The sequence below is a fragment of the Salmo trutta genome, chromosome 19, assembly GCF_901001165.1.
Source record: "Salmo trutta chromosome 19, fSalTru1.1, whole genome shotgun sequence".
NCBI lineage: Eukaryota > Metazoa > Chordata > Actinopteri > Salmoniformes > Salmonidae > Salmo > Salmo trutta.
The window spans coordinates 50,408,811-50,432,821 of record NC_042975.1 but is presented as its reverse complement, the minus strand read 5'-3'; the positions used below and the strand labels follow the sequence as shown (position 1 = coordinate 50,432,821).

The window sequence follows — 24,011 nt, the reverse complement described above, 5'->3', positions numbered from 1 at the left end:
ACGCAGTCAAGCGACGTAATTGTGTTAATTTATACATATTTCAATTAAACGTATGGTTTCGAAGGTTTTTGATGTAATTAGTCCCATTTTCTACCTGAGAAATATATTTTACACTGATACATTAGTGTTTAGGCTTAAAGTATTTTATTCATTATTTGAATTTACTTTAAGGTAAGGTCGACTGACCGAAAGCTCAGCTACTATTAAAATGAATTTGCATCTGTCTGGAAGTGTGTGGGTAGTTTTTCCTGTTTCTCCAGTTTAGCGATTTGCCTCTGGTGCCTTCACTAATCTGATTTAGGTGTGCGGTAGATTCTGCCTATTATCTACAATAATTATTTGAATTAATTAGATTTGTATTATTTACTTGTATTTATTGGTTTTGTTAGTTATATATTGTTTGTCAGTCTTGTTCACCATGTCTGGAATGTGCCTGTGACAGAGCGCCATTGTATGTGTCCATGTGGTAGAGAAGCAGAAAGGGATGTGCAGAGAATCTCTCCGTTTTCCCTGTAAAGTATTTGTCTACATATTTATCTGATTATCATATCAAAAGTTTGTTTGAAAAGTTGGATTTTATAACTATGTAGCCTTTATTGACTTTTAGATGGTCAAGAAAATTATGAAATATCCACTTGAAACTTCTACTTTTTCAGTAAATTTAATGAAATGGAGGCTCTGAAATCGTCACACCACTCTTTCTGGTGTTTTTGGTTTGTAATCCAGCATGTACACTCACCTGTGTTTTGATATTGAAGCTAAAATGGCTCTTTACTCCAGCATTTTGAAATCAAATGTTTCATATGAGGCAACCGTACAGAATGTCACCTTTTATTTGAGGGTATTTTCATACATATCTGATTTACCGTTTAGAAATGAAAGCACTCGGGTGGGACTCTATACATAAAGCGCTAAAACCGATATTTATGAAAATCCAACATGCTGGAGTATAGAGCCAAATAAAAAAAATCTAGCTTCACTGTCCAAGTACATATGAAGGTGAGTGTAAGATATCGGTAAAGTGGACATGTAAATGGTTTGTATTCTGTTCATTTGAATCTATAAAAGCATCTTCTCTTAATTTTGTCACTTTTGTAATAATCAGCTCTGGACAGGCCATTTGGGTGCGTTCCAGATTATTCATGCCTTTGCAGGTTTCATTGTAGATGGAGAGAGAGCTGACAGATTGCTAAATTTTACGATCCTGTGGTGAAAAGGTGAGGATCTGCTCCCTGTACCATAAAAACTTGGGCCTTAGGTAGACACCAGCCCGTGTTACAGTATTCCTTGGGCAGTGGTGGAAAAAGTACCCAATTTTCATACTTGAGTAAAAGATACCTTAATAGAAAATGACTCAAGTGAAAGTCACCCAGTAAAATACAACTTGAGTAAAGTTATTTGGTTTTAAATATACTTAAGTATCAAAAGTAAATGTACTTAAGTATCAAAAGTACAGGTATAAATATTGTCAAATTCCTTCTATTAAGCAAAGCAGACACATTTTCTAGTTTTTTTAAATTATGGATACCAAGGGGCACACTCCAACTCTCAGACATAATTTAAAAACGAAGCATGTGTGTAGCGAGTCTGCCAGATCAGAGGCAGTAGGGATGACCAGGGATGTTCTCTTGATAAACTTCTGAATTAGACAATTTTCCTGTCCTAAGCATTCAAAATGTAGTGAGTACTTTTGCGTGTCTGGGAAAATGTATGGAGTAAAAAGTACATTTTCTTTAGGAATGTAGTGAAGTAAAAGTTGTCAAACATATTCATAGTAAAGTACAGTTACCCCAAAAAACGACCTAAGTAGTACTTTAAAGTATTTTTACTTAAGTACTTTACACCACTGCTAGCGGGACACCTCCAATGTATCTGGAATATCGAACTTGTCCGTTTTCCTTGGGAGACTATTTCTGGAACGCACCCATCAACACTTGATCATACAACCTGAAAATATTCCTTTGATATTTTATTTGAAGTTTACTATAATTTACATCACTAAAATTATATTATAAATATATTTCGATCCCTTCGGCGCAGTTTTGATTTGAAAATAATTTACTTTTCGTTGGTTGGATTTGACTGGATGACCCATTTGACTCCGCCCATATAACAGGTCAAATTTAGGGGATTCCCCAACGCATGGAAGAAAAGTATAAAAATATTGTGCTGGCAAACTATATACTTAAAACCCCCGGCAATAACAAATGTGAATTTACATACCGAGTTAGCTAGCTACACTTCACCGGCAACGCTGTGCAATCAGGAGTTTCGGGGTAATCAGATCGGAGAAGGTAAGTTAGTCCACGTCCACCACTAAATGATCAGAGCAATCTAGTTTCTAGAGAACATTGCTTGGTTTGTGGTTTATGGGTTTTGTTATACATCATTCAGGTAGCCAATGACTGTACTGCTTTGATCTGTGAGACTGACTTGAATGGGAGATATCTAGCAAGGGAGATTGTACGTCGGCATTATTATTATTTTATACCTAGTTAACGTTAGATTGTATTGAAATGATGTACGTTTGTTAGCTATTGCATAGTCATCGTGGCAATAACACGGAAGTGCGCCTGTTAAAGTATGAAAGACAAACGTTTTGAACCACACTTAGCATGTTGAGCCTTACCATTCTAATTACTACGAGCTAATCATTTTGATATGTCTTGGCAATTTGTATATTATCCTGTTTAACGTTACATAGTAAATACTGTAACGCTTATTTCATCTCATTATATTGCATGTTTCTAATCGCTTGTCTCCTTTCAGCCCCGGTTGGCTTTTCTTCCCTGCGTGCTGCTTTCAGGTCCTAGAGAACGCTATCATGGCTGATCTGGTGGAGAACGTGTCTCTTCCCCTTAGCCAAGAGTCTTTCGAGGACCTGTGGAAAATGAATTTGAACCTGATGTAAGAAAAAAACGTGCAGTATTACAATTGAATTAATCAGATACTCAAATATCATGTTTTGTTTCTGCCTCCCAAGGGTTTCTGCCTCTCAGTTTTGTCTCTCCATCCTCAGGGTTATGACCATTTGTGAGTGTAGACATAAGCAAAGCAGCTGTTGCTATCACTATCAGCTCCAAAGTTTCAACAATCTGAACTGTTGAATTGTGTCATGATCAATGCCTGCACTTGGTTGTTTTCTGAGTTTGTCTCTCTCTCATCAGGGAAGTTCAACCACCTGTAACCGACGCTTGGGAGGGATATGATAATGTACGTTTCACTGCAGCAAGTAATTTTTCCTTGTGCATGTTATTTCTATGTAATATTTAGCGAGTAATTTTAATGTTGTCTCATGTTACAATTTGGTTGTTGCTGGAAACAAATGTTGGTCTCTCCATTGCAGTGCACTATTTACCTAACCTTTTGTAGGGAAGTATTGCTCTGATACCATTCGTTGTATTAAGAAAAACATACTTATCTTGCATGCAGTTCATGATGGAGACCCCTCTCCAGGAGGAATTTGATCCGAGTCTGTTTGAGGTGTCTGCAACGGAGCCTGCACCCCAGCCCTCCATCTCTACCCTGGACACTGGCTCGCCACCTACCTCCACCGTACCAACCACCTCTGACTACCCCGGGGCCCTGGGGTTCCAGCTACGTTTCCTCCAGTCCAGCACAGCCAAGTCCGTCACTTGCACAGTAAGTCTAAGGGATTTGACACCCTCACCTATGTATCTAGGGCCTTTAAAATATTTGTATTTTAATTATGTTTGTTTTTTTTCACAAAAATAATTGGTCTTTTTTTATTAAAGATTTCTGATTTTTCCCCCCCAGTTTTTTTTTTCTTCAGGTTTTCACAGAAAAAAAAAATCACTTTCATAGGAACAACATTGGTCCACAACAATGCTTAAACCACATCAGGAGACCACTTTTGATGTCTAGGAAAAAATGCATGCAGTACAGAATATGTGGCAAAACAAATGCCCACTTGATTGATAAGCAATTCATCACGATGTTATTCTGCCAAGTAGGCCTACTTTGCAGTCAACAGTTAATTGGAACGTTTTTTTTTTTGAAAGCCTTTAGTTTCGGCATTCTAACCAGTTACACAACACAAACAAGCGCATTCCCTAGCCGTTACTACTTCAGAAAGTTGCTGGAAATGAGAAACACTGATGCATTATTTTGAGAAACTAGTGCAGTTCACCAACTTTTCTAGTTACATCTAATGAACTTTTTACTAGGTTCAATAAAAGTTGTTTAATTCCCCTTTTAATATCAGATTCTGTGATTCCGTCCTCATTTTCCCTCATCGCAGATTTTATTGGGCTCTTTGTATCCACCCATGATGGCTGCTCAATGAAGCTCTTATTATTTAAAGTAGTCTGTGTAAAGAAAGTTGTTGATCTAAATTGCCAAAATACTTTCTGTAGCTTATCAATCACATTAACTATAGTTTTAATGAAATATCATCTGATGGATTTTATTTAGTGTATGATTTCTTACAACTCTTAGTGATGGTCAATTCCACAGTAACTGAATGACGCAGAGACTCTGATTTTTCACAAAAAAAGTATGCCAAAGCAAAACCATTGATTGCAAAGTTAAACTATGCACAAACACTGCATTTTACAAAAAATACATTTACTCGAAGAACAGTGCAGATTTAAAGTTTGGTAACACAATGGCAGTAAAATCACCCTCAGTTTGACGACGGTTTCCAAGAACTCTGCTAAATAGCTACCCAGATTTAAAGTGCGGTATTTTAGCAATTATCCCTAACTCGTGGATACAATTTGTATGTCTCTGCATATAGTATGAGGTAGTTTCACGAGCCAATGCTAACTAGCGTTAGCGCAGAAACATAAAAATGCTATCCACAAGTTCATCTGACTCTGGGGAAGTTGCCAAAATATCCAACTATCCCTTTTAGATAAAAAGATGTCTGCAGAAAGAATGGAGTGTGGGCTATGAATATGACACCTTGAGTTTGAAAAAATCAATTTTGTTTATTGAATTACAGTAAGTGAACTAGATTAACACCTGGTAACAATAACATTATGGGTCCATGATCTGTACTATACATAATTATGAGTCGTTCTCTTCATGTATCCTGAATAGGTACACAAAGGTAGAAAAATGTAATATCTTACTTTGAATGCTTGCTTATTATTCTACTACACACTGGATATTATTCTAATGAGCTCCGCCCCCAAACAAGACCAAATTTGTTCGGACCAGACCAAATCTGTACCAATTATGGATGTCCAAATTGGTGAAACAGACAGAGTACAGTAGAGTATAGCAAAGTAGTACAGTAAATTATACTGTACTCTAGTGTGCTCTACTGAACTGTACTGACCTGTAATCAACTTTTTACTGTACTGTGTTGTCCAAACATCTATGATTTGGACTGACAATATTAACTACTGGACGTCAAAATCACATTTTATTTGTCACATGCGCCGAATACAACAGGTGTAGGCAGACCTTACCGTTAAATGCTTTCTTACAAGCCCTTTACCAACAATGCAGTTAAGAAAAATATTTACTAAATAAACAAAAAAATAAGAGCAACAATAAAATAACAAGGCTCAGTGGGTGAGAGGGCTGGTTGCAATAAATGGAAAGGGAGGAGGCTCATGGGTAGGTGTCAGTAAAAGCCTCGAGGGGTGACACAGAGAGAGAGCGAGGGAGGGGTTGTCCAGTGTTTTCGGACCGTTTACCACCACATGATGAAGAAAGAACTGTTATGAGTTGAAGGTAGGACAGTAGCAGGTGACCCAACTGTGGTTTGTCACTACTATGTGAGGGAATGGTGCCTTAAGGAGATGTTATTTGTAATTTATTTTGTTCATAATCTTATGACCGAAAAGAGCTTCTAGATATCAGAACAGCGATTACTCACCCCGTACTGGAGGAATACTTTTTCTTCAACGAGACGGACGGGAAGGATTTACTTCAGATGCCCGTCAAATCCCCGTCATTCGCAGGAGAAGGGGACGGAGGTATCGTGGACGAAGGTCCGGGTGCCTTGTAAGATTACCCTCTCGGTGATGGACCCTATCTTCGGTCCTGTTAGCCAACGTACAATCAATCGATAATAAAGTAGACAAACTAAGATCACGTATATCCTACCAACGGGACATAAAAAAAACGTATCTTATGTTTCACCGAGTCGTGGCTGAACGACGACATGAATAACATACAGCTGGCAGATTTTAAGCTTTTTCGGGCAGGATAGAACCGCGGCCTCTGGTAAGACAAGGGGTGGTGGTCTATGTATATTTGTAAACAACAGCTGGTGCACAAAGTCTAAGGAAGTCTCGAGGTTTTGCTCGCGTGAGGTAGAGTATCTCATCAAACTGTAGACCACACTATTTACCAAGAGTTTATCTGTATTTTTCGTAGCTGTCTATATACCACCACAAATTAATGCTGGCACTAAAACCGCACTAAGTGCGCTGTATATGGCCATAAGCAAACAAGAAAACGCTCATCCAGAGGCGGCGCTCCTAGCGGCTGGAGACTTTAATGCAGGGAAACTCAAATCTGTTTTACCTCATTTCTACCAGCATGTTAAATGTGCAATCGGAGGGGAAAAAAATTCTAGACCACCTTTACTTCACACACAGAGACGCGTACAAAGCTTGCCCTCCATTTGGCAAATCTGACCATAATTCTATCCTCCTGCTTACAATCAAAAACTAAAGTAGGAAGCACCAGTGACTCAATAAGTGGTCAGATGAAGCCGATGCTAAGCTATATAATGATGTCGTCCCCACAGTGACCGTACGTACATACCCCAACCAGAAGCCATGGATTACAGGCAACATCTGCACTGAGCTAAAGGGTAAAGCTGCCGCTTTCAAGGAGAAGCTTATAAGAAATCCCGAGCATGCGCTGACCAACTGGCATGCGTCTTCACTAACATTTTCAACCAGTCCCTGACTGTAATACCAACATGTTTCAAGCAGACCACCATAGTCCCTGTGCCCAAGGACACTAAGGTAACCTGCTTAAATGACTACCAACCCGTAGCACTCACATCTGTAGCCATGAAATGCTTTGAAAGGCTGGTCATGGCTCACATCAACACCATTATCCCAGAAACGCTAGACCCACTCTAATATGCATACCACCCCAACAGATCCACAGATTACGCAATTTCTATTGCACTCAACACTTCCCTTTCTCACCTGGACAAAAGGAACACCTATGTGAGAATGCTGTTCATTGACTACAGCTCAGCGTTCAACACCATAGTGCCCTCTAAGCTCATCACTAAGCTAAGGACCCTGGGACTAAACACCTCCCTCTGCAACTGGATCCTGGACTTCCTGATGGGCCGCCCCAGGTGGTAAGGGTAGGTAACAACACATCTGCCACGCTGATCCTCAACACGACAAGCCTATTCCCCCTCAGGAGACTGAAAAGATTTGGCATGGGTCCTCAGATCCTCAAAAGGTTCTACAGCTGCACCATCGAGAGCATCCTGACTGGTTGCATCACTGCCTGGTATGACAACTGCTCGGCCTTCGACCGCAAGGCACTACAGAGGGTAGTGCGTACGGCCCAGTACATCACTGGGGCCAAGCTTCCTGCCATCCAGGACTTCTATAGCAGGCGGTGTCAGAGGAAGGCATTACAATTGTCAAAGGCTGCAGCCATTCTAGTCAGACTGTTCTCTCTCCTACCACACGGCAAGTGGTACCTGAGCACCAAGTCTATGCCCAAAAGGCTTCTTAACAGCTTTTTTTACTTCTTAATGCATTGTTGTTTAAGTGCTTGTAAGGAAGCATTTCACTGTAAGGTCTAAACCTGTTGTATTTGGCGCATGTGACATAACATTTGATTTGATGAATTCCCAATTTTTCGGGGGTTGTCTTTCTGTTACCAATTTGGTAACAGAATGATGCATTTTAATCACTTAATAAATCATACTAAATCGTTATTAGTTGAAACGGTAACTAATTGGTTGGTTTAACTTTACGTGCAATGTGAACTTTCATTGTCCTCATGTGGGAGAGATTTGAAAATATCTTCAAAATATGTGGGTTTTTTGTAACAGAATGACAAGACACTAGGCAATATTTCTTAAACCTACAGAAGGAAAAACATTTCAGCAAAACAAAATATAAACGTTGATATTAGTTGCGTGGGATCTTTACTTCAACATTGTGTTTTGATGTATTTCTAAGATCCCTTTTCCATCTGTTTTACCAGAAATCAAAGCCTTCATGCTTTTTCAGAATTTTTCAGACGGGAAATGTTTGAGAAATGTACAAATTTCTAACAAATATAGACTCTTAGCTTTCATTTGACACAATTTGATGTGCTCCTATGGACTTCACGTTAGTGCTCATGGGGCTTTTTACATGGAAATGCTCAGGTATAGCACTGTAGTTTTTGTAATTTGAATTGATCATTTTGAATATAACTAACATTCCATTCAACATTGGTCACCAAGGTAGTCCTTTTTTTTGTGTTTTTTTTTGTGACGCTTAATCGTCCTAGATTCTATTCATATATTCGCAGACGAGTATATAGTCAAACGCATCCAGTTAAGCATCCGTTGAATGGACCTAGTAAATGACCTGGGCCACTGCAGAAAGTTAAATAAGGTCCAGTCCTCCTTTGTCTGTGCGGTGTAGCAGAAGGTCTCAAAGAGGAAGAGGGAGCCTTGCCACACAAGAACATGGCAGGATCATCCTTTTCTGTTGCCATTGTAAAAATCAATTGCTAGATTTAACCCAAATCTTTGAACAACTTGGCCCATCAACATGTTAGACAAGTCTCATAGTGGCCCTTCTATATCTTGGCGATAATTTTTTTTTTTTTTTAACTGATTCACAAAGCATTGTCCTAAGACATGACGGGTTTGTTTATGTCGTTGGTTTGTTTATGATTTCAACAACCCCATCCTTGCTGTAAGAGATTTAACTAACACGGCACCTCCCCGCCCTGCGTCCTGTGCTTAGTTTGACTGCCGGTCAGTCAAACTTTCTTTTTACACTCTTATTCTTAATTATTAGCACCTTGACACCAAATGTTTCATTCATGTTTTTGGGGATGTGATCATGGTGTTCACACATGTTAATGTAGCGGTATACACATGAGGTGTGGGCTTGATATTACAATGGAGCTAATATCTCATATTGACCTCACCTACTGGTGTTGGAAGTAACTCATACATAGCATGTAGATTATATACTGAACAAAAATATAAACGCAACCGTTTCTATATATATTTTTTTGTTACAGTTCATAAGGAAATCAGTAAATTTAAATAAATTCATTAGGCCATAATCTATGGATTTCACATGACTGGAAATACAGATTTGCATCTGGTAAGTGTTTTAAAAAAATAAAAATAAAATTAAGGGTAGTGGTGTGGATCAGAAAACCAGTCAGTATCTGGTGTGACCACCATTTTCCTTATGCAGCGCGACATATCTCCTTCACATAGTTGCTCAGGTTGTTGATTGTGGCCTGTGGAATCTTGTCACGGTATCTCTGTGCATTCAAATTGGCATCGATAAAATGCAATTGTGGATGTTGTCCGTAGTTTATGCCTGCCTGCCTGCCTGCCCATACCATAACCCCACTGCCACCATTACACACACTGTTCACATCAGCAAACTGCTTGCCCACACAACGCCATAAACATGGTCTGCGTTTGTGATGACGATTGGACTTACTGACAAACTCAATTAAAATGACGTTGGAGGCAGTTTATGGTAGAGAAATTTATATTTTATTCTCTGGCAACAGCTCTAGTGGACATACCTGCCGCCAGCATGCCAATTGCACGCTTCCTCAACTTGGGACATCTGTGGCGTTGTGACAACTGCACATTTATTTGTCATTTTTGTCCCCAGCACAAGGTGCACCTGTGTAATGATCCTGCTGTTTAATTAGCTTCTTAATGTGCCACACCTGTCAGGTGGATGGATTATCTTGGCAAAGGAGAAATTACGGATTTATGCACAACATTTTGAGAGAAACAAGCTTTTTGTGCATACGGAAAACATTGTTTTTATTTCAGCTCATGACACATGGGACCAGCACTTTACATGTTGCATTTATACTTTTGTTCCGTGTGTAAGAGATTCCGGGTTTTTGTGAAATAAAATCTGAAAAACAGATTTAAGACATTTAAGTTTCATTTGAAATGGTTACATTAGCATAAACGTCTTCTACTTGCAACAATGTTACTTGAACAAGTGCAACATTGTCTCTGATGTTGGTATCAAACTTGTACAATGTAACTCATTGTAGGCAGGCATTGTAAATGTGATGGGAGCTATATCATTTACTTTATAATGGTAAATTTGCAATGTGGCTGCTAAAAAAAACGTAATATTAATGACGCATAACAGTTATGTTTACTACAGTACATTCACTGGAATGTTTTAATAAAGCATAATAAGCATAAGTCTTTTGAAGATTTAAATGGCAATGGTAAAGTTTGCCTGTGAGGACATGTCTTGACTTGCCTCAAAGCAGGGCTGGGGGAGGGGTTTCAGTCCTGGCCATATGAACTGGGGGAGCAGCTTGTTCTCTCTACAGAATATTTAAACCCGGACTCATTCATAATCTGGAGATTATATCAGGAGAGGAGTGATGTTTATTTGGAGGATGCTGGGCTGTCACAGTAGCCTTGAGTTTTAGTACAGTTGATAAGAATCAAGAGGACTCTGCTTTATACAGAAGGTAAAGCGATTCCTCTTTTGTCCAAACTACTTGTAATGGTCAAATTTCCTTCTTGTGTCACTAATTAGATCTAAACTAATCAAGTGCTTTGAAATGACTACATTTTCTACCGTCCGACGCTTCAAAGGGGACTTGGAAAGGTTCAGGGCAGAGTCAGACAAGAACAATGGGGAATCAGATTTACTTTGTGAATTTTGGACATGTATACATGCTAATTTTGTGAGTTCAATCAAACTATCAGAAAAATAGAAGTTCTTTAGGCCTACTCATCTTGTTGGCTGACAAGGTAAATGTAGACCGTTCTTCCAATATCTTCAATATGCACCTCGGAATTGGATAAGGACGCACGCAGTTTGGATCCAGTGATCAAATTTTATATGGTGAAGTTTGTATTTCGTTGCCATAATCTATCACACTGGGATTAGAACAATGCTGACAGATTATTAAACAAAGACCTAAGTATTGTTTTTGATTTAACAAACCCCCTTCTCTCTCCTCCAGTACTCGCCAGATCTGAACAAGTTGTTCTGCCAATTGGCAAAGACTTGTCCAGTTCAGATCGTGGTGGACCACCCTCCTCCTCCTGGGGCAGTGGTACGAGCCCTGGCCATCTATAAGAAGCTGAGTGACGTGGCTGACGTGGTGAGACGCTGCCCTCACCACCAGAGTACCAGCGAGAACAATGAAGGTACACATCACAGCGGGAAGGCTACTCTTATCCATACTAAAACATGTTAGATTGATCTAGAATGTTATACCGTGTGCTTTTCGATGCAGTATAGAGGGTCCACACTATAAAAGGAGTTTAAACGTCATTTTATACTTAAACTTGTTGCCTCCTTGAATGAGTAACGCAAATGTTTTGACTGGTAGGTTATCTTCAGTGTGTCGCTTAATACTCAAGTGTTTTCTGTGCCTTTAGGTCCTGCCCCGCGAGGTCACCTGGTCAGAGTTGAGGGGAACCAGCGAGCAGAGTACATGGAGGATGGTAACACTCTGAGACAGAGTGTGCTCGTCCCCTATGAGCCTCCTCAGGTAGGTCCCATACACTACTGTTGTGTGTGTTAGGGCTGACCCCATTTAGTCGATTGGACGATTGTTTGGTCTATAGGCTGTTGGTCGACCAAGATTTCTTTAGTCAAGCAGTTGCAAATGTAATTTTTTTGTGGTGCACAAGACACCCGTCTGATTTGCACCTGTCTCTGTGGACTAATCCCATTGCGGAGGCCACAGGGATGGCACAGTCACTCTAAGACAGGGGTGTCAAGTGCATTCAACGGAAGGCCTAGTGTCTGCAAGTTTGAGTTTTTTTCCTTTCAATTAAGCCCTAGGCAACCAGGTGTGGGGAGTTCCTGACTAATTAGTGAGCCTAATTCATCAATCAAGTGCAAGGGAGGAGCGAAAACCTGCTGACACTCGGCTCTCTGTGGAATGAGTTTGACACCTGTGCTCTAAGACGTGCTACTGAAATTGTAAATGGTTATGTTATATGAGAATAATGGTTCACTAATAAATATATTAATTTATAACATGCGCTTTCTCCCGTGATGGATAGCGGTCGCTGTCCGCGGTTCTGGAACTTAATCATCTGTGCGCTGTTGAAATGGTGCCTTTCCTATATGTTGCTATGTGCAAAATAGCTAAACCAGCATATTGGTGTTGAGAACAATGCGTCAGAGGCAGCAGCGGAGTGAGGAGACGAGAAAACGCCCCTTGCCTTAATTGTCTAAGATAATTTAGGAGCGCGAGAACCCCAACTTAATGAAGTGTATAATCAATAGCCTAACTGTTAAACGTGCCTGGCTTTATAAATCATCCATACAGAAATAAGACAGATCCTGCTTCTGTTTCCAGTTTGAGTGTTTTTTTTTTAATAGACTACTGATTCCATGAGCACCAAGCCTCACGCAACCACAAAATCTTGGATAAAGCAATTTCACAAATTCGCCTCTTTTTAATAAAAAAAATATATATATATATATATATTTTTTTTTAATCTTTAAAAAGTCTAAATCTATGTAATATAGCCTACACCTTCACTATAAATCCATGATTTATTTTAGACGGGTCTAAAGAAACATGATATGAAGAAAATGTAGTCTATGCCAGCAGCATACCACCCTACATCCCACTACTGGCTTGCTTCTGAAGCTAAGCAAGGTTGGTCCTGGTCAGTCCCAGGATGGGAGACCAGATGCTGCTGGAAGTGGTGTTGGAGGGCCAGTAGGAGGCACTCTTTCCTCTGGTCTAAAAATATCCCAATGCCCCAGGGCAGTGATTGGGGACATTGCCCTGTGTAGGGTGCAGTCTTTCGGATGGGATGTTAAATGGGTGTCCTGACTCCCTGAGGTCATTAAAGATCCCATGTCACTTATCGTAAGAGTAGGGGTGTTAACCCTGGTGTCCTGGCTAAATTCCCAATCTGGCCCTCATACCATCATGGCCGCCTAATCATCCCCAGTTTACAATTGGCTCATTCATCCCCTCCTCTCCCCTGTAACTATTCCCCAGGTTGTTGCTGTAAATGAGAATGTGTTCTCAGTCAACTTACCTGGTAAAATAAAAAAAATTAAGAAAAAAACATTCAGAAGAACAGAATAGCATACTGAGTCGTCCTGATCTGGCTATGCCATATGGCTGTAATACACTAGTTCATTTAACAGACAAGATTTGCTTAGAATTCCATGACATTGTTTTGTAGTATAAAGAATACAATTGAACAAAGAAATAATATTTTCTCCAAACGATTTGAGGGAGAGTGCACATGTGGCTATTCAGTGAGTGGTTAACAAAGAAATAGATATTCCTATATGCTTAATTTAGTTATTAATGTAACTTTAGTTGTTCTACAAACATTGGGCTATATGGTTTGATTTTTAATGCATTGTAAGGCTGCATGATGCAACTCTGATTTAAAATAAAGTCATTGGAAAGGCATCAGCTCTGCTTTGTTTTTTTGCGCAGGCTGTACACGCTTCATCTGTCTCTCATTCACAATTTGAGAAGCAAATTTCCCGGGCAGCATCCCCATTTGTGTGGCCATAATGCAGCCTAAAAAAACCATGCCTTTTGCAGCCCTTCTCCCTGAGTGCTGCCTGCAATGAAGCACCTCTCATCTCACTCACACGTCTCTCTATCACGTGATCAGGTCTTTCTCACAGGCTACAAGTTAAAACAGACACATTGGGGACTTAACTGCGCACGTCCTTATCCAATTCCGAGGTGCATATTGGAAGAACTGTCCACATTTACTTTTCGTCAGCCAACAAGATGAGTAGGCCTAACAAACAGCAAAAGCACTAGCCTATGCCAATCTACTATCCCCCATAGTGCATAAGTTGACATCTCTATCTGGTTTCCCAGGTGGGATCAGAGTGTACCACTGTGCTCTACAACTTCATGTGCAACAGCTCCTGTATGGGAGGGATGAACCGCAGACCCATCCTCACCATCATCACCCTGGAGACACAGGAGTGAGTGTCATGTGATAATCCATTTTACATTGTCATTGTTGCTTTTCTAATTAGTCAAATGTATAATTTGACTGAATTAAAATAGAATTGACCCAACCCTGGTCCTGGGTTGACCCCCCCCCCCAACTAATGTCATGTCATAGTATGACAGTGATGGGAACTTCCCCTCCCGTTCTGCAGGGGGCAGCTCCTGGGCCGGCGCTCCTTTGAGGTGCGTGTGTGTGCCTGTCCTGGTCGTGACAGGAAGACAGAGGAGATCAACCTGAAGAAGCAGCAGGAGACAACCCTGGAGACCAAGACCAAGCCTGCCCAGGGAATCAAACGCTGTAATTGATCCTGACAATCTTAAAGCGGTGGTCTTGGGGTTGGGATTAACATTAAATGACAAAAAGAAAGATGCCAGATTCACATTGGACTTTAAAGTTGTGTGATGGCTGATAAAGGTTGACATTGACCTATGACCCTGAGTGTGAGCAGTTCCTCATCGTGTGTGTCATGTTTGTGTTCTAAGCTATGAAGGCGGCCTCCCTGCAAGCCCCTCGGCCTGAGGCCAGTAAGAAGACCAAGTCCTCCCCTGCTGTGAGCGACGATGAGATCTACACTCTTCAGGTAACTGCTCAGAGAACAGACCAATGGCAGTTTATTATCATGTCTCGTCCCCTTCAGAGATGCCTAGTCACTAGTCTGCTGTTGGCTGTTTGTGTATACTGTGTGTAACTGGGCTCATCTGCCCATCCAGATTCGAGGGAAGGAAAAATATGAGATGCTGAAGAAGTTCAATGACAGTCTTGAACTGAGTGAGTTGGTGCCTGTTGCCGACGCTGACAAATACCGTCAGAAACGGTGAGTTCTCTCCTCTGACACACATCCTCGCTTTCTCCCGCTCTCTTTCCCTTACGCAACATTAGAATTCTCCCATTTGTGCATTTGGCTCTCTCGTGTGTGTGTGTGTGTGTGTGTGTGTGTGTGTGTGTGTGTGTGTGTGTGTGTGTGTGTGTCTCTCGTTTCCTTTCCGAATCTTATTCAAATTAAACATTAAATTCCCTACAGCCTCACCAAGAGAGTTGCCAAACGGGAAATCGGAGTGGGGCCGAAGAAAGGGAAGAAACTACTGGTGAAGGAGGAGAAGAGCGACTCTGACTGAGAAGGAGAGCGAGTCGTTCCATGTCATTTCAGCAAGCCGTGACACCCACCACCTGATTGTTCTGAAATTGTTTCTGTAATTAGAAACAGGTAAGATTGGCATTCCTAAAACATTTTGTTGATATGTAAATTTTATCTTGCCGAAATTAAGCTTATTGATTGCACCCAAGTTGGCCATTTTAATTGACGGGATTCAGATAATATTCAAGAAATATATAGTACCCAACATCTGATTTGGATAAAACTTCTTCCTACCAATGAGTACGACATGATGAATCCCAAAATAAATTGGGGGGGGACCCCATGCCAAGCCCACCCCCAACATCCAGTATACAGTTTCAGTTCTGTTTGACAAGTAGTATGGAGCTGTATGTTGTATTATCTGAATCCTATTAAAATAGCCAATTTGGGTGCAATCAATTATCTTAATTTCTCAGATCAAATTATATTTCAACAAAATGTTTTTCGGAGTGCTAATCATATCTGTTACCAACTACAGAAATGATTTCAGAACAATCTGAGATGGTGGGTGTTAATCCTCTTTCTTGTGCTTTTTGAGGTGGAACAACCTGAGAGAATTAACCCGTTCTGCTTTGTTTGTGTTCTGCCAGATAACCTTTTCTATTGATTGAGGGAATGCATGTACGGTGAACTGTTGATGCTTGCAGCTTACTAGCTTTATGTTAGCAAGCTGTTTTGGGTCTCTTAAGTGCAGTTTGAGGTTATTTTTCTGTCATGCTTATGGGCAGCTTTGGTGCACACATCAGTTGGTTGGTGGCCCATGCAGATCCTGAATCCCTATTCTAGTTTTACTCACTCTGAGGACAATGAACTCTTGTCCTGTTAGATTGTCTTGCTTTTTGTAGAATTGTGAAATTATCTACTTTTCTATATAGTATGTGCATTCCCCTGGGTTCTTGGTACTGTACATTTAGCTAACAACCTAGCATGGCCATCACTGTCATTTTTGCTTATGAAAGAAAAGTATGTATTAGAGTACAGGGGCCTGACTGAGCCTTACTGTGGTTCATAACTGATGATGTTTAGTTAGCGAGTCCTATTGATAAGATCCTTACTTCAATAATGGGTGAGCGTTTCAACTGAACATCTACCTCCCTAGTCATTTTATATTGTTAACTGTAAAGTTGAGTGTTTTTGTCCTGCCACTGCCATACATGCGTGTCTTGCTCAACATGTCTGTTCTGCGACACCCCTTTCACCATGATGTATGCTTTGGTAGTGTCTTAAGACAGCCTTACCGGAAGAGTAGCTGATTTGGTTCTGTGTGCCTGGAATAAGTTTGGAGTAAAGAACCTTCTACTGTTCTGCCAAATAGACTCCCCTCGCTGGTAGATGCTTGCTGTTTTCAGTACAGGAGTTTGTAAGACACTGCAGAAATATAGTAAAAGTGTTAATTGCAGCCTTAGTTGGATATTTTTTAAGGTCCAATTATTGATGATCTTTTTTGTAATTTTGTATCCTAAAATGTTTTTGTACCCTTTTTTTAAAATTTTTGTTAAGAGGTAGAGTATACACACACACAGGAATATCTACCAAACAAACACTTTACACTGCCACAGAAATACATTGACTTTTTCATGAAATTATTAAAGAAAAAAATTACTTTCCATTGTTTGACTTTTTGATTTATTGTATAAATAGATATGTATTAGTAAGTGTGACAGCATGCATGGAATGTAAAGCATAGGCAATACATTTGACGTTTTATTATTATTATTATGAAAATATTTCATACAAAAGTGATTGGTCCAAGCTTGATCAATTTTAGTTCATATTGATGGTTAAAAAACCAACTGAAGTTCTGTTCATTCCTCATATATATTGTGTGTGTAAATACTGTACAAAAATGTAAACACATGTAAAGTGTTGGTCCCATGTTTCATGAGCTGAAATACAAGATCCTAGAAATGTTCCATATGCACAAAAAGCTTATTTTGTGCACAAACTTGGTAACATCCCTGTTTGTTAATGAGCATTTTATCTTTTGTCAACATAATCTACCCACCTCACAGGTGTGGCATATCAAGAAGCTGATTTAAACAGCATGATCATCGCTGCAACTCCCATACAAACACGAGAGAGAGAGGCGAAGGTCGAGAGCCATGCGTCCTCCGAAACACGACCTGCCAAGCCGCACTGCTTCTTGACAAATTGCTCGAATAACCCAGAAGCCAGCCGCACCAATGTGTCGGGAGGAAACACTGTACACCTAGTGACTGTCAGCGTGCACTGTGCCCGGCCTTCCCCAGGAGTCGCTAAAGCGCGATGGGACAAGGACATCCCTGCCGGGCCAAACCCTCCCCTAACCCGGACGATGCTGGGCCAATTGTGCACTGCCTCGGGTCTCGTGGGCGCGGCTGGCTGCGGCACAGCCCGATATCGAATCCGGATCTGTAGTGACGACGCTAGCACTGCGATGCAGTGCCTTAGACTACTGAGCCACTCGGGAGGCTCGGAAAATCAAATTTTGTTTGGCTGGGCCTAGCTCCTCAGTGGGTGGGCCTATACCCTCCCAGGCCCACCCATGGCTGTGCCCCTGCATCCATAGATTAGGGCCTAATGAATTTATTTAAATTGATTTCAGAATGTGAACTGTAACTCAGCAGAATCTTTGAAACAGTTGCATGTTGTGTTTATTTTTGTTCAGTAGAGATACTAAATATATACTTCAGAGATACTTCATAGATACTAGAAACTTCATAGATACTAGATGTATCATCCATGGAGGCAATAGGAGGGCTCAGATATTGAGGTCACGGTTCCAGGATCAAGGTTATCTGTTGTTGCTGTACACCATAGGGTTGTTTCCCTCACACACTGATTAAGCCTAAACCTGAGAATCTCCATTGAGTTGGTTTTTTAGTCCAGGGCGAGCAGGAACTTCCCCTATGATCGGTAGAGGGTAGGCTCTTCTGACACACGAGTTTGTGGTACTGAGATTAGGTAGGGGTGTCTAGTCTACATCTGTGACATACTTCGGTGATAAGATGGTGATGAGGGTGCGTCCATCCAGTGGAGCAAACAGAGGATACAGCTTCTCCTTGAAGTTATCCGTGAATGTATAGATGTGTGCCCGGGTCTCTGCATTGTAGAAGGAGATTTGACCCTCCTCGTAGTCCAGAAAGATGCCCACCTTGCGGGGCAGCATCTCCATGGGCAGGGAAGTCTCGGTCTTGGTGCAGGCGTAGAACTGCCTCATGCTGCGCCACAGGGCCCAGTAGCCTTCTGCGGGGGTCATAGGGAAGCGACCGTGGCGTTTGGACGTGGCGGTGGTCAGACCGACCCTCCAGTATCCGTTGTTGGCCAGGGTAACCTCCCAGTAGTGACGTCCAGAGGACAGGCCCTCCGAGCCCAGGACGCAGGGCCAGCTGTCATAGCGCTGTGTGCTGAAGGCCACCTCTGTCGTGCAGTGAGACTCCTGGACCTTCTTATGGTCGTCTGAGAGCAGCAGCCATGGGTGGTTGGTCATAGGGTCCAAGTTAATGTCAACTATGTAGGAGGACAACATGAGAGGAGAGGTTTTAGTGTAGTTTCAGGGCAATAGAGGACCCACAATTGAAATTATTTGTGCAAACCTTTTTTTCTATTATCCTGTTATTTTGAAAACGCTGTATCCACCTGTGTGGCTGTAATTTCATTTAAAAAGAAATTAATCAAATCTGTCCATCTAAATACATTTTCATGTCGCTCTACTGCAGTGTTTCCCAACTCCGGTCCTAGAGTACCCCCAACAGCACACATTTTTGTTGTAGCCACAGACAAAAACACCTGATTCAACTTGTCAAGGGCTTGATGATTAGTTGACAAGTAGAATCAGGTGTGTTTTTCCGGGGCCACAACAAAAATATGTATTGTTGGGGAGTACCTGAGGACCGTAGTTGGTAAAACACTGTACTGAATTATGAAATGCAGCAAATGAAGCATAATTACCCGAAGCACTGCAGATCCAGTTCCACACTGAGTTTGGGATGTACTTAGGTGTTTCTGTCAATTCAGGAGAAGAAGGCGATAAGATACCTACCTCAATAACATTCAAATGTAAAAATACCTTTTCAAACATTCACAGCCAGAAAACAGAGATTGGGATGTTAGGGGAGGGGGGAGGGGGGGGGGCATACCTGTTTTCCAGGTGCGTTGTTTCGTAGCCAGCCATAGCTGGGGAATGATACCCTATAGGAGAAGCAAAGAGAAGGGTTGCGTCAGAATTGGGGGCAATGCCTGTGGATGATCGAGAAAGAGAGCAGTGGCCAGAGGGCATGAACAGGAGTAATAAAGGAGGGCACTTTGATACCAATGGGCAGTTCTAGAGGGTAGTATTTCATTCCAAAATACTCAACTGTAGGTAATAGAAAGGTCAGCATGAAGTATTGCTGATGATTTGTCTGATCTGATAACGACTTATATTGGCTGGTCTATAGCCCCTTTGATTAGGCGGCTGCCTTATCACTGCTTGCGTATAACAACTTTATCTGGAGCCGTCCTCCTCTTTTGATTGACAAAATGTTATCCGAGGACAATATTCTAGGTGAATCGAAACCTAACTCAAATTATGTGTTTTGCATTTGAAAAAGGTAAATGGTACCAATCATAGCTTGAAATTGTAAAGAAATGTAATAAGACTGGATCCTACAAAGTTTGAGAGAAATGTGTGGGTGGCAGGGTTATTGTTAGGGTTGAACTCGCATGTGGACATGAAGCTAGGGTTTTGGTTAGGGTCAGGATTGAACATAGGGTTAGGGCTGTGTGCCTCACCATGCTGCTGTCCTCTTCCTTCAGTAGAGACCAGGTGATGAACTCCAGGAAGGGCAGGAGGGTCACCAGCTTCTTCTTATTCAGCTCTAGCCGTCTCAGCATCTGGGTCAGCTCATCCCTCATCAGACCACATCTCTGAATGGACACAAACGGTGCAAGATTCCTTCATTGATTTGATCTCATTGAGACTGACTCTGACCCTAGATCAGGCAACCTCTAGCTACACCAATGATATGTGTCAATCAGAAATGTTGGCTATGGCTGGCAAGAACACACACACCTCTGTGACACTCTGCAGCTCCTTAGCCCATTCCATGATCCTCTGCTCTGCCTGTGTGGAGGGTTCAGGATCCTCCCTGTTCTTCTCCAGGTCTATGAGGTCAGCTCTCTCCTGTATCCAGGCACTCTGTGGGACAGAGTAAAACATATGAAGTATAGCCAATTATTGTGTTTGTATCAGTGTCACATATAAATGAAATAAATAATTGTTATGAGTAAGATTAATGGATGCTCAATTGATCATCCTGGTTTGATTAATTCACATCATAGTAAAGTATAGGAGATCACTTCCCCCCCCTCCTCTTTATCTGTCATGTCCCAGTCAACCCCATCCATATTTTCCAGTATGAATATGCAAGTAGCTCGAGATGAGATTTGTGAGAATATTGTTAGTAACCCACTCACTGTGTCCACTCTCTTCAACTCCTCTGCCCATTGGAGGATGAGTTTACGACACTGTTCCAGACTCTTTTCGCTCTGCTGGTCCACTCTGACATTCTTACTGCGCTGCAGAACAACACACAACAACAAGTTGACTTACACAGCACAAAACTGTAATTTACACTCAAATACTATTTGAGCGTTTCCTCTAGCCTGCCTAGAGTGCTAGATGGGTGGGGTTTACAGTTTTGTGACTATTCTATTGGTCCATTTAGTCAGGCATGCTCAATCAAGCACAGATAAAGCATTTGAAATGATTTCAAATAGTATTTGAAGCAAGGTTCGCAAGAAATTCCGTAATTTGCCCCAAAGCTTCTTCCCATTCATATGTCAGGCCACCATACCCACTCCGGTCCCAATGAGCTGATGTAGCATCTCCCCCACCAAATTTAGATCCGGTATCTTATTCCACGTTTAGTTTATCTGAGGACTGGTAAGTTCTTTCATAAGAATTATACAGTTTTTTTATCAACCACCGTGATCCATGGATTTATGGCATACAGTCTTCCTGAGCAACGTTTATGAAAGTCCCATAAAACGACAACAGTGAAGGCTCTATTTCCTTGTCAAAGGCCATTCTGGATTACGACTCAGGATAAAGGTTAAGATAAAGGGCGATCCATTTAGTCACTTGGTTTTGGGGGATTTTGTACTTCGACATCTCCTTGTCCCAGATTCAAATCTCATCGTAGTTTTCCATTAAGAGGACATATGACCTTCTATAATCTACACGCAATACTGACATACATACACTTTAGATAGAATATGATGCATAATATTTAGCTCAAATGATCAAATCCAAAACAAAGCATGGTTTCCTATAGTGATTTCATTTAGTGATTTCATTTAGTTTCTTCAAATGATGTGAAGTGATTTACTATCCATAAGCAGATCAAACCAGACAAAGAAAGAACTCAACCCGGGAAACCATAATGACAAATCCATAACCAGAAAATTCATTTTCTAACAGCATGAAATAAACTCCATTATAAGCCATAACAAACTAAGACATCAAGATGAGTTGTCTCATTTAAGTCAGAAAGTGACTCAATAGAATTTGACACGTGTTTCAATTTAATCTGCTCAGCAACCACAAAGCTTTCAAAAAGTACATTTAAAACAGATTAATTTATACTCTTCTTGCTTCATTTACTCAGTATATTTAAGCAATAAGGCCTGAGGAGGTGTGGTATATGGCCAATATATCACGGCTAAGGGCTGTTTTTATGCACCACCCAACGCAGAGTTTCTGGACACAGCCCTTAGCCATGGTATATTGGCCATATATCACAAACCCCCGAGGTGCCTTATTGATATTATAAACTGGTTACCAACGTAATTAGAGCAGTAAAAATAAATGCTTTGTCATACCCGTGGTATACGGTCTGATATACCACGGCTGTCAGCCAATCAACATTCAGGGCTCGAACCATCCAGTTTATAAAAGGTGTTATACATACCAGTATACCGTGTGTATACCTAGGGGTAACTGATGATTTCAACTGTCAATCTACATTACCCTACAACAGAACGCCGGCTCCCATACAGTGTTTCAGTACTCCTACACATACGAATAAAGACCGATCAATAAATATACAAATATACATATAACAAAGGATTTGGGCCCAACGTGGGACCCGGTCCCTAAGTCTCAGGCCTACCTAACCAAACCTTATACAGTAAGGCCCAGCCCAGACAGATCTTCTGTCTCAGGCCTATCTTGCAGACCCTAAATATTTAGTCTCAGGCCTACCTTGCAGACCCTAAATATTTAGTCACAGGCCTACCTTGCAGACCCTAAATATTTAGTCTCAGGCCTACCTTGCAGACCCTAAATATTTAGTCTCAGGCCTACCTTGCAGACCCTAAATATTTAGTCACAGGCCTACCTTGCAGACCCTAAATATTTAGTCTCAGGTCTACCTTGCAGACCCTAAATATTTAGTCTCAGGCCTACCTTGCAGACGACCTCCACCTGTTGTTTCCACTGTGTGATGAATCTAACACATTCCTGCAGGCTGTGCAGGTCCTTTAGGCCCTATAAGGAAAGAGATTCAAAAAAGAAAATCAAGCTGTCAATTCACTGTCTCTCACTTTCACTTTCACTGCCATTATCCATATACTTTATTCTCTCTCCCTCTCTATCTCTGACTGTAATGTCCATCCTGTACCTTTTGTCTGGATGGTTTGCTGCTCAATTTTAGTTTAGGTGCTGAGTTGTGAGTCTGTAGGTCTTCTGGCATTTCCCATCGTACTGCCCCGATCGAGCTGTTCTGCGTTGCACTCTCCTCGACATCGTTGAATTCTGACACACACGTACACAAAACCAAACTTTGTCAATTGATTACACCCATTTTTACATGGGTTAAAATGAAATCTGTCTGATAAGGAATTTTTCTTACATGTATATGCAGCTACTGGGGCTTACAGGCATGGTTACATATCATATAGAGGCCTCATATGAAGTCTGTCACAATGCTGAATCAGCAATAATAAACAACTTACTGATCTTCTTCTCTTTGAGAATACTCTTCTTCAGAATACTCATTTTTTGGATGTTTATTGAGCCACTTTAGTGCCTTTTTATGCTATTGGTGTAGAACCTGAAACAACATTCACATAGTAGGTAGGCCTCAGTACTCTCTTCAATACAAACATAGTTGCCTGCCTGATCATTTTGGCAGTGCGTATGCGAATTGATATTTTCTTTTTATCACTGAGCTATCAAATGATAGCATAAATCGAGTAGGTTTATATGCAAACCTGTGGCAATTAAAGTCACATATTCTATCTATCAGTATAACTGTCATCCACGCAAAAGAAAAAGGACATGCTATTGGTTATCATTGCGAAATAAAGAAAAGTTTATTTTTACATTTACTATAACTGTATGAAATGGTAATCACATGGACTCACCTCACAAAGATAAAATGTCACACAAGACTGATTAAAAGACAACCAAAACAAGTCAAACTTCATTGAGCATGTTTAAATTGATACTAATTAAACTGATAGTTAATCATAATAATTGATATAAGCAGTGCATATATATAACTGATAAACCTCTTACCCTGTGAGGGTCCTGGCCTAGGAGTGAAAGAGACAGAGACCAGGTTGTGTTCCGTCTGATACGGTGAGAGAGAGCTAAAATACCAAAAGCCTTTGGTACAGAGAGACTTGAGTCTCCCAGACAGACAGGCATGCTGCTATCAGCTAGACCTTTGGTCCTTTTTATGGATTCCC

At 41.0% G+C, this 24,011-nt stretch overlaps 2 protein-coding genes across 3 annotated transcripts; one reads left to right on the top strand and one right to left on the bottom strand.

Annotated features, from left to right (window-relative positions):
* Positions 1-2,104: 2,104 nt before the first annotated feature.
* On the top strand, positions 2,105-16,905 carry tp53 (tumor protein p53). 2 transcript variants are annotated; one of them, XM_029701643.1, is made up of 11 exons: positions 2,105-2,294; positions 2,770-2,907; positions 3,168-3,213; positions 3,433-3,642; positions 11,161-11,347; positions 11,582-11,694; positions 14,023-14,132; positions 14,313-14,458; positions 14,644-14,741; positions 14,872-14,975; positions 15,183-16,905. In XM_029701643.1, exons 2-11 carry the CDS (start codon positions 2,825-2,827, stop codon positions 15,274-15,276), a joined length of 1,191 nt encoding a protein of 396 aa, XP_029557503.1. In that variant the 5' UTR covers positions 2,105-2,294; positions 2,770-2,824; the 3' UTR covers positions 15,277-16,905. The 2 variants fall into 2 exon arrangements, with proteins under 2 accessions (XP_029557503.1, XP_029557504.1); XM_029701644.1 differs by lacking the exon at positions 2,105-2,294 and adding an exon at positions 2,375-2,463.
* Positions 16,906-17,556: 651 nt separating this feature from the next.
* Positions 17,557-23,946, bottom strand: si:ch211-114c12.5 (E3 ubiquitin-protein ligase TRIM39). Its single transcript, XM_029701642.1, has 10 exons — positions 23,839-23,946; positions 23,274-23,371; positions 22,940-23,073; positions 22,726-22,806; positions 20,733-20,834; positions 20,329-20,454; positions 20,049-20,183; positions 19,415-19,466; positions 19,227-19,280; positions 17,557-18,785 (listed from the first exon to the last, which is right to left on the bottom strand). The coding sequence occupies exons 2-10, from the start codon at positions 23,314-23,316 to the stop codon at positions 18,250-18,252; spliced, it is 1,263 nt and encodes a 420-aa protein (XP_029557502.1). The 5' UTR covers positions 23,317-23,371; positions 23,839-23,946; the 3' UTR covers positions 17,557-18,249.
* Positions 23,947-24,011: the final 65 nt, after the last annotated feature.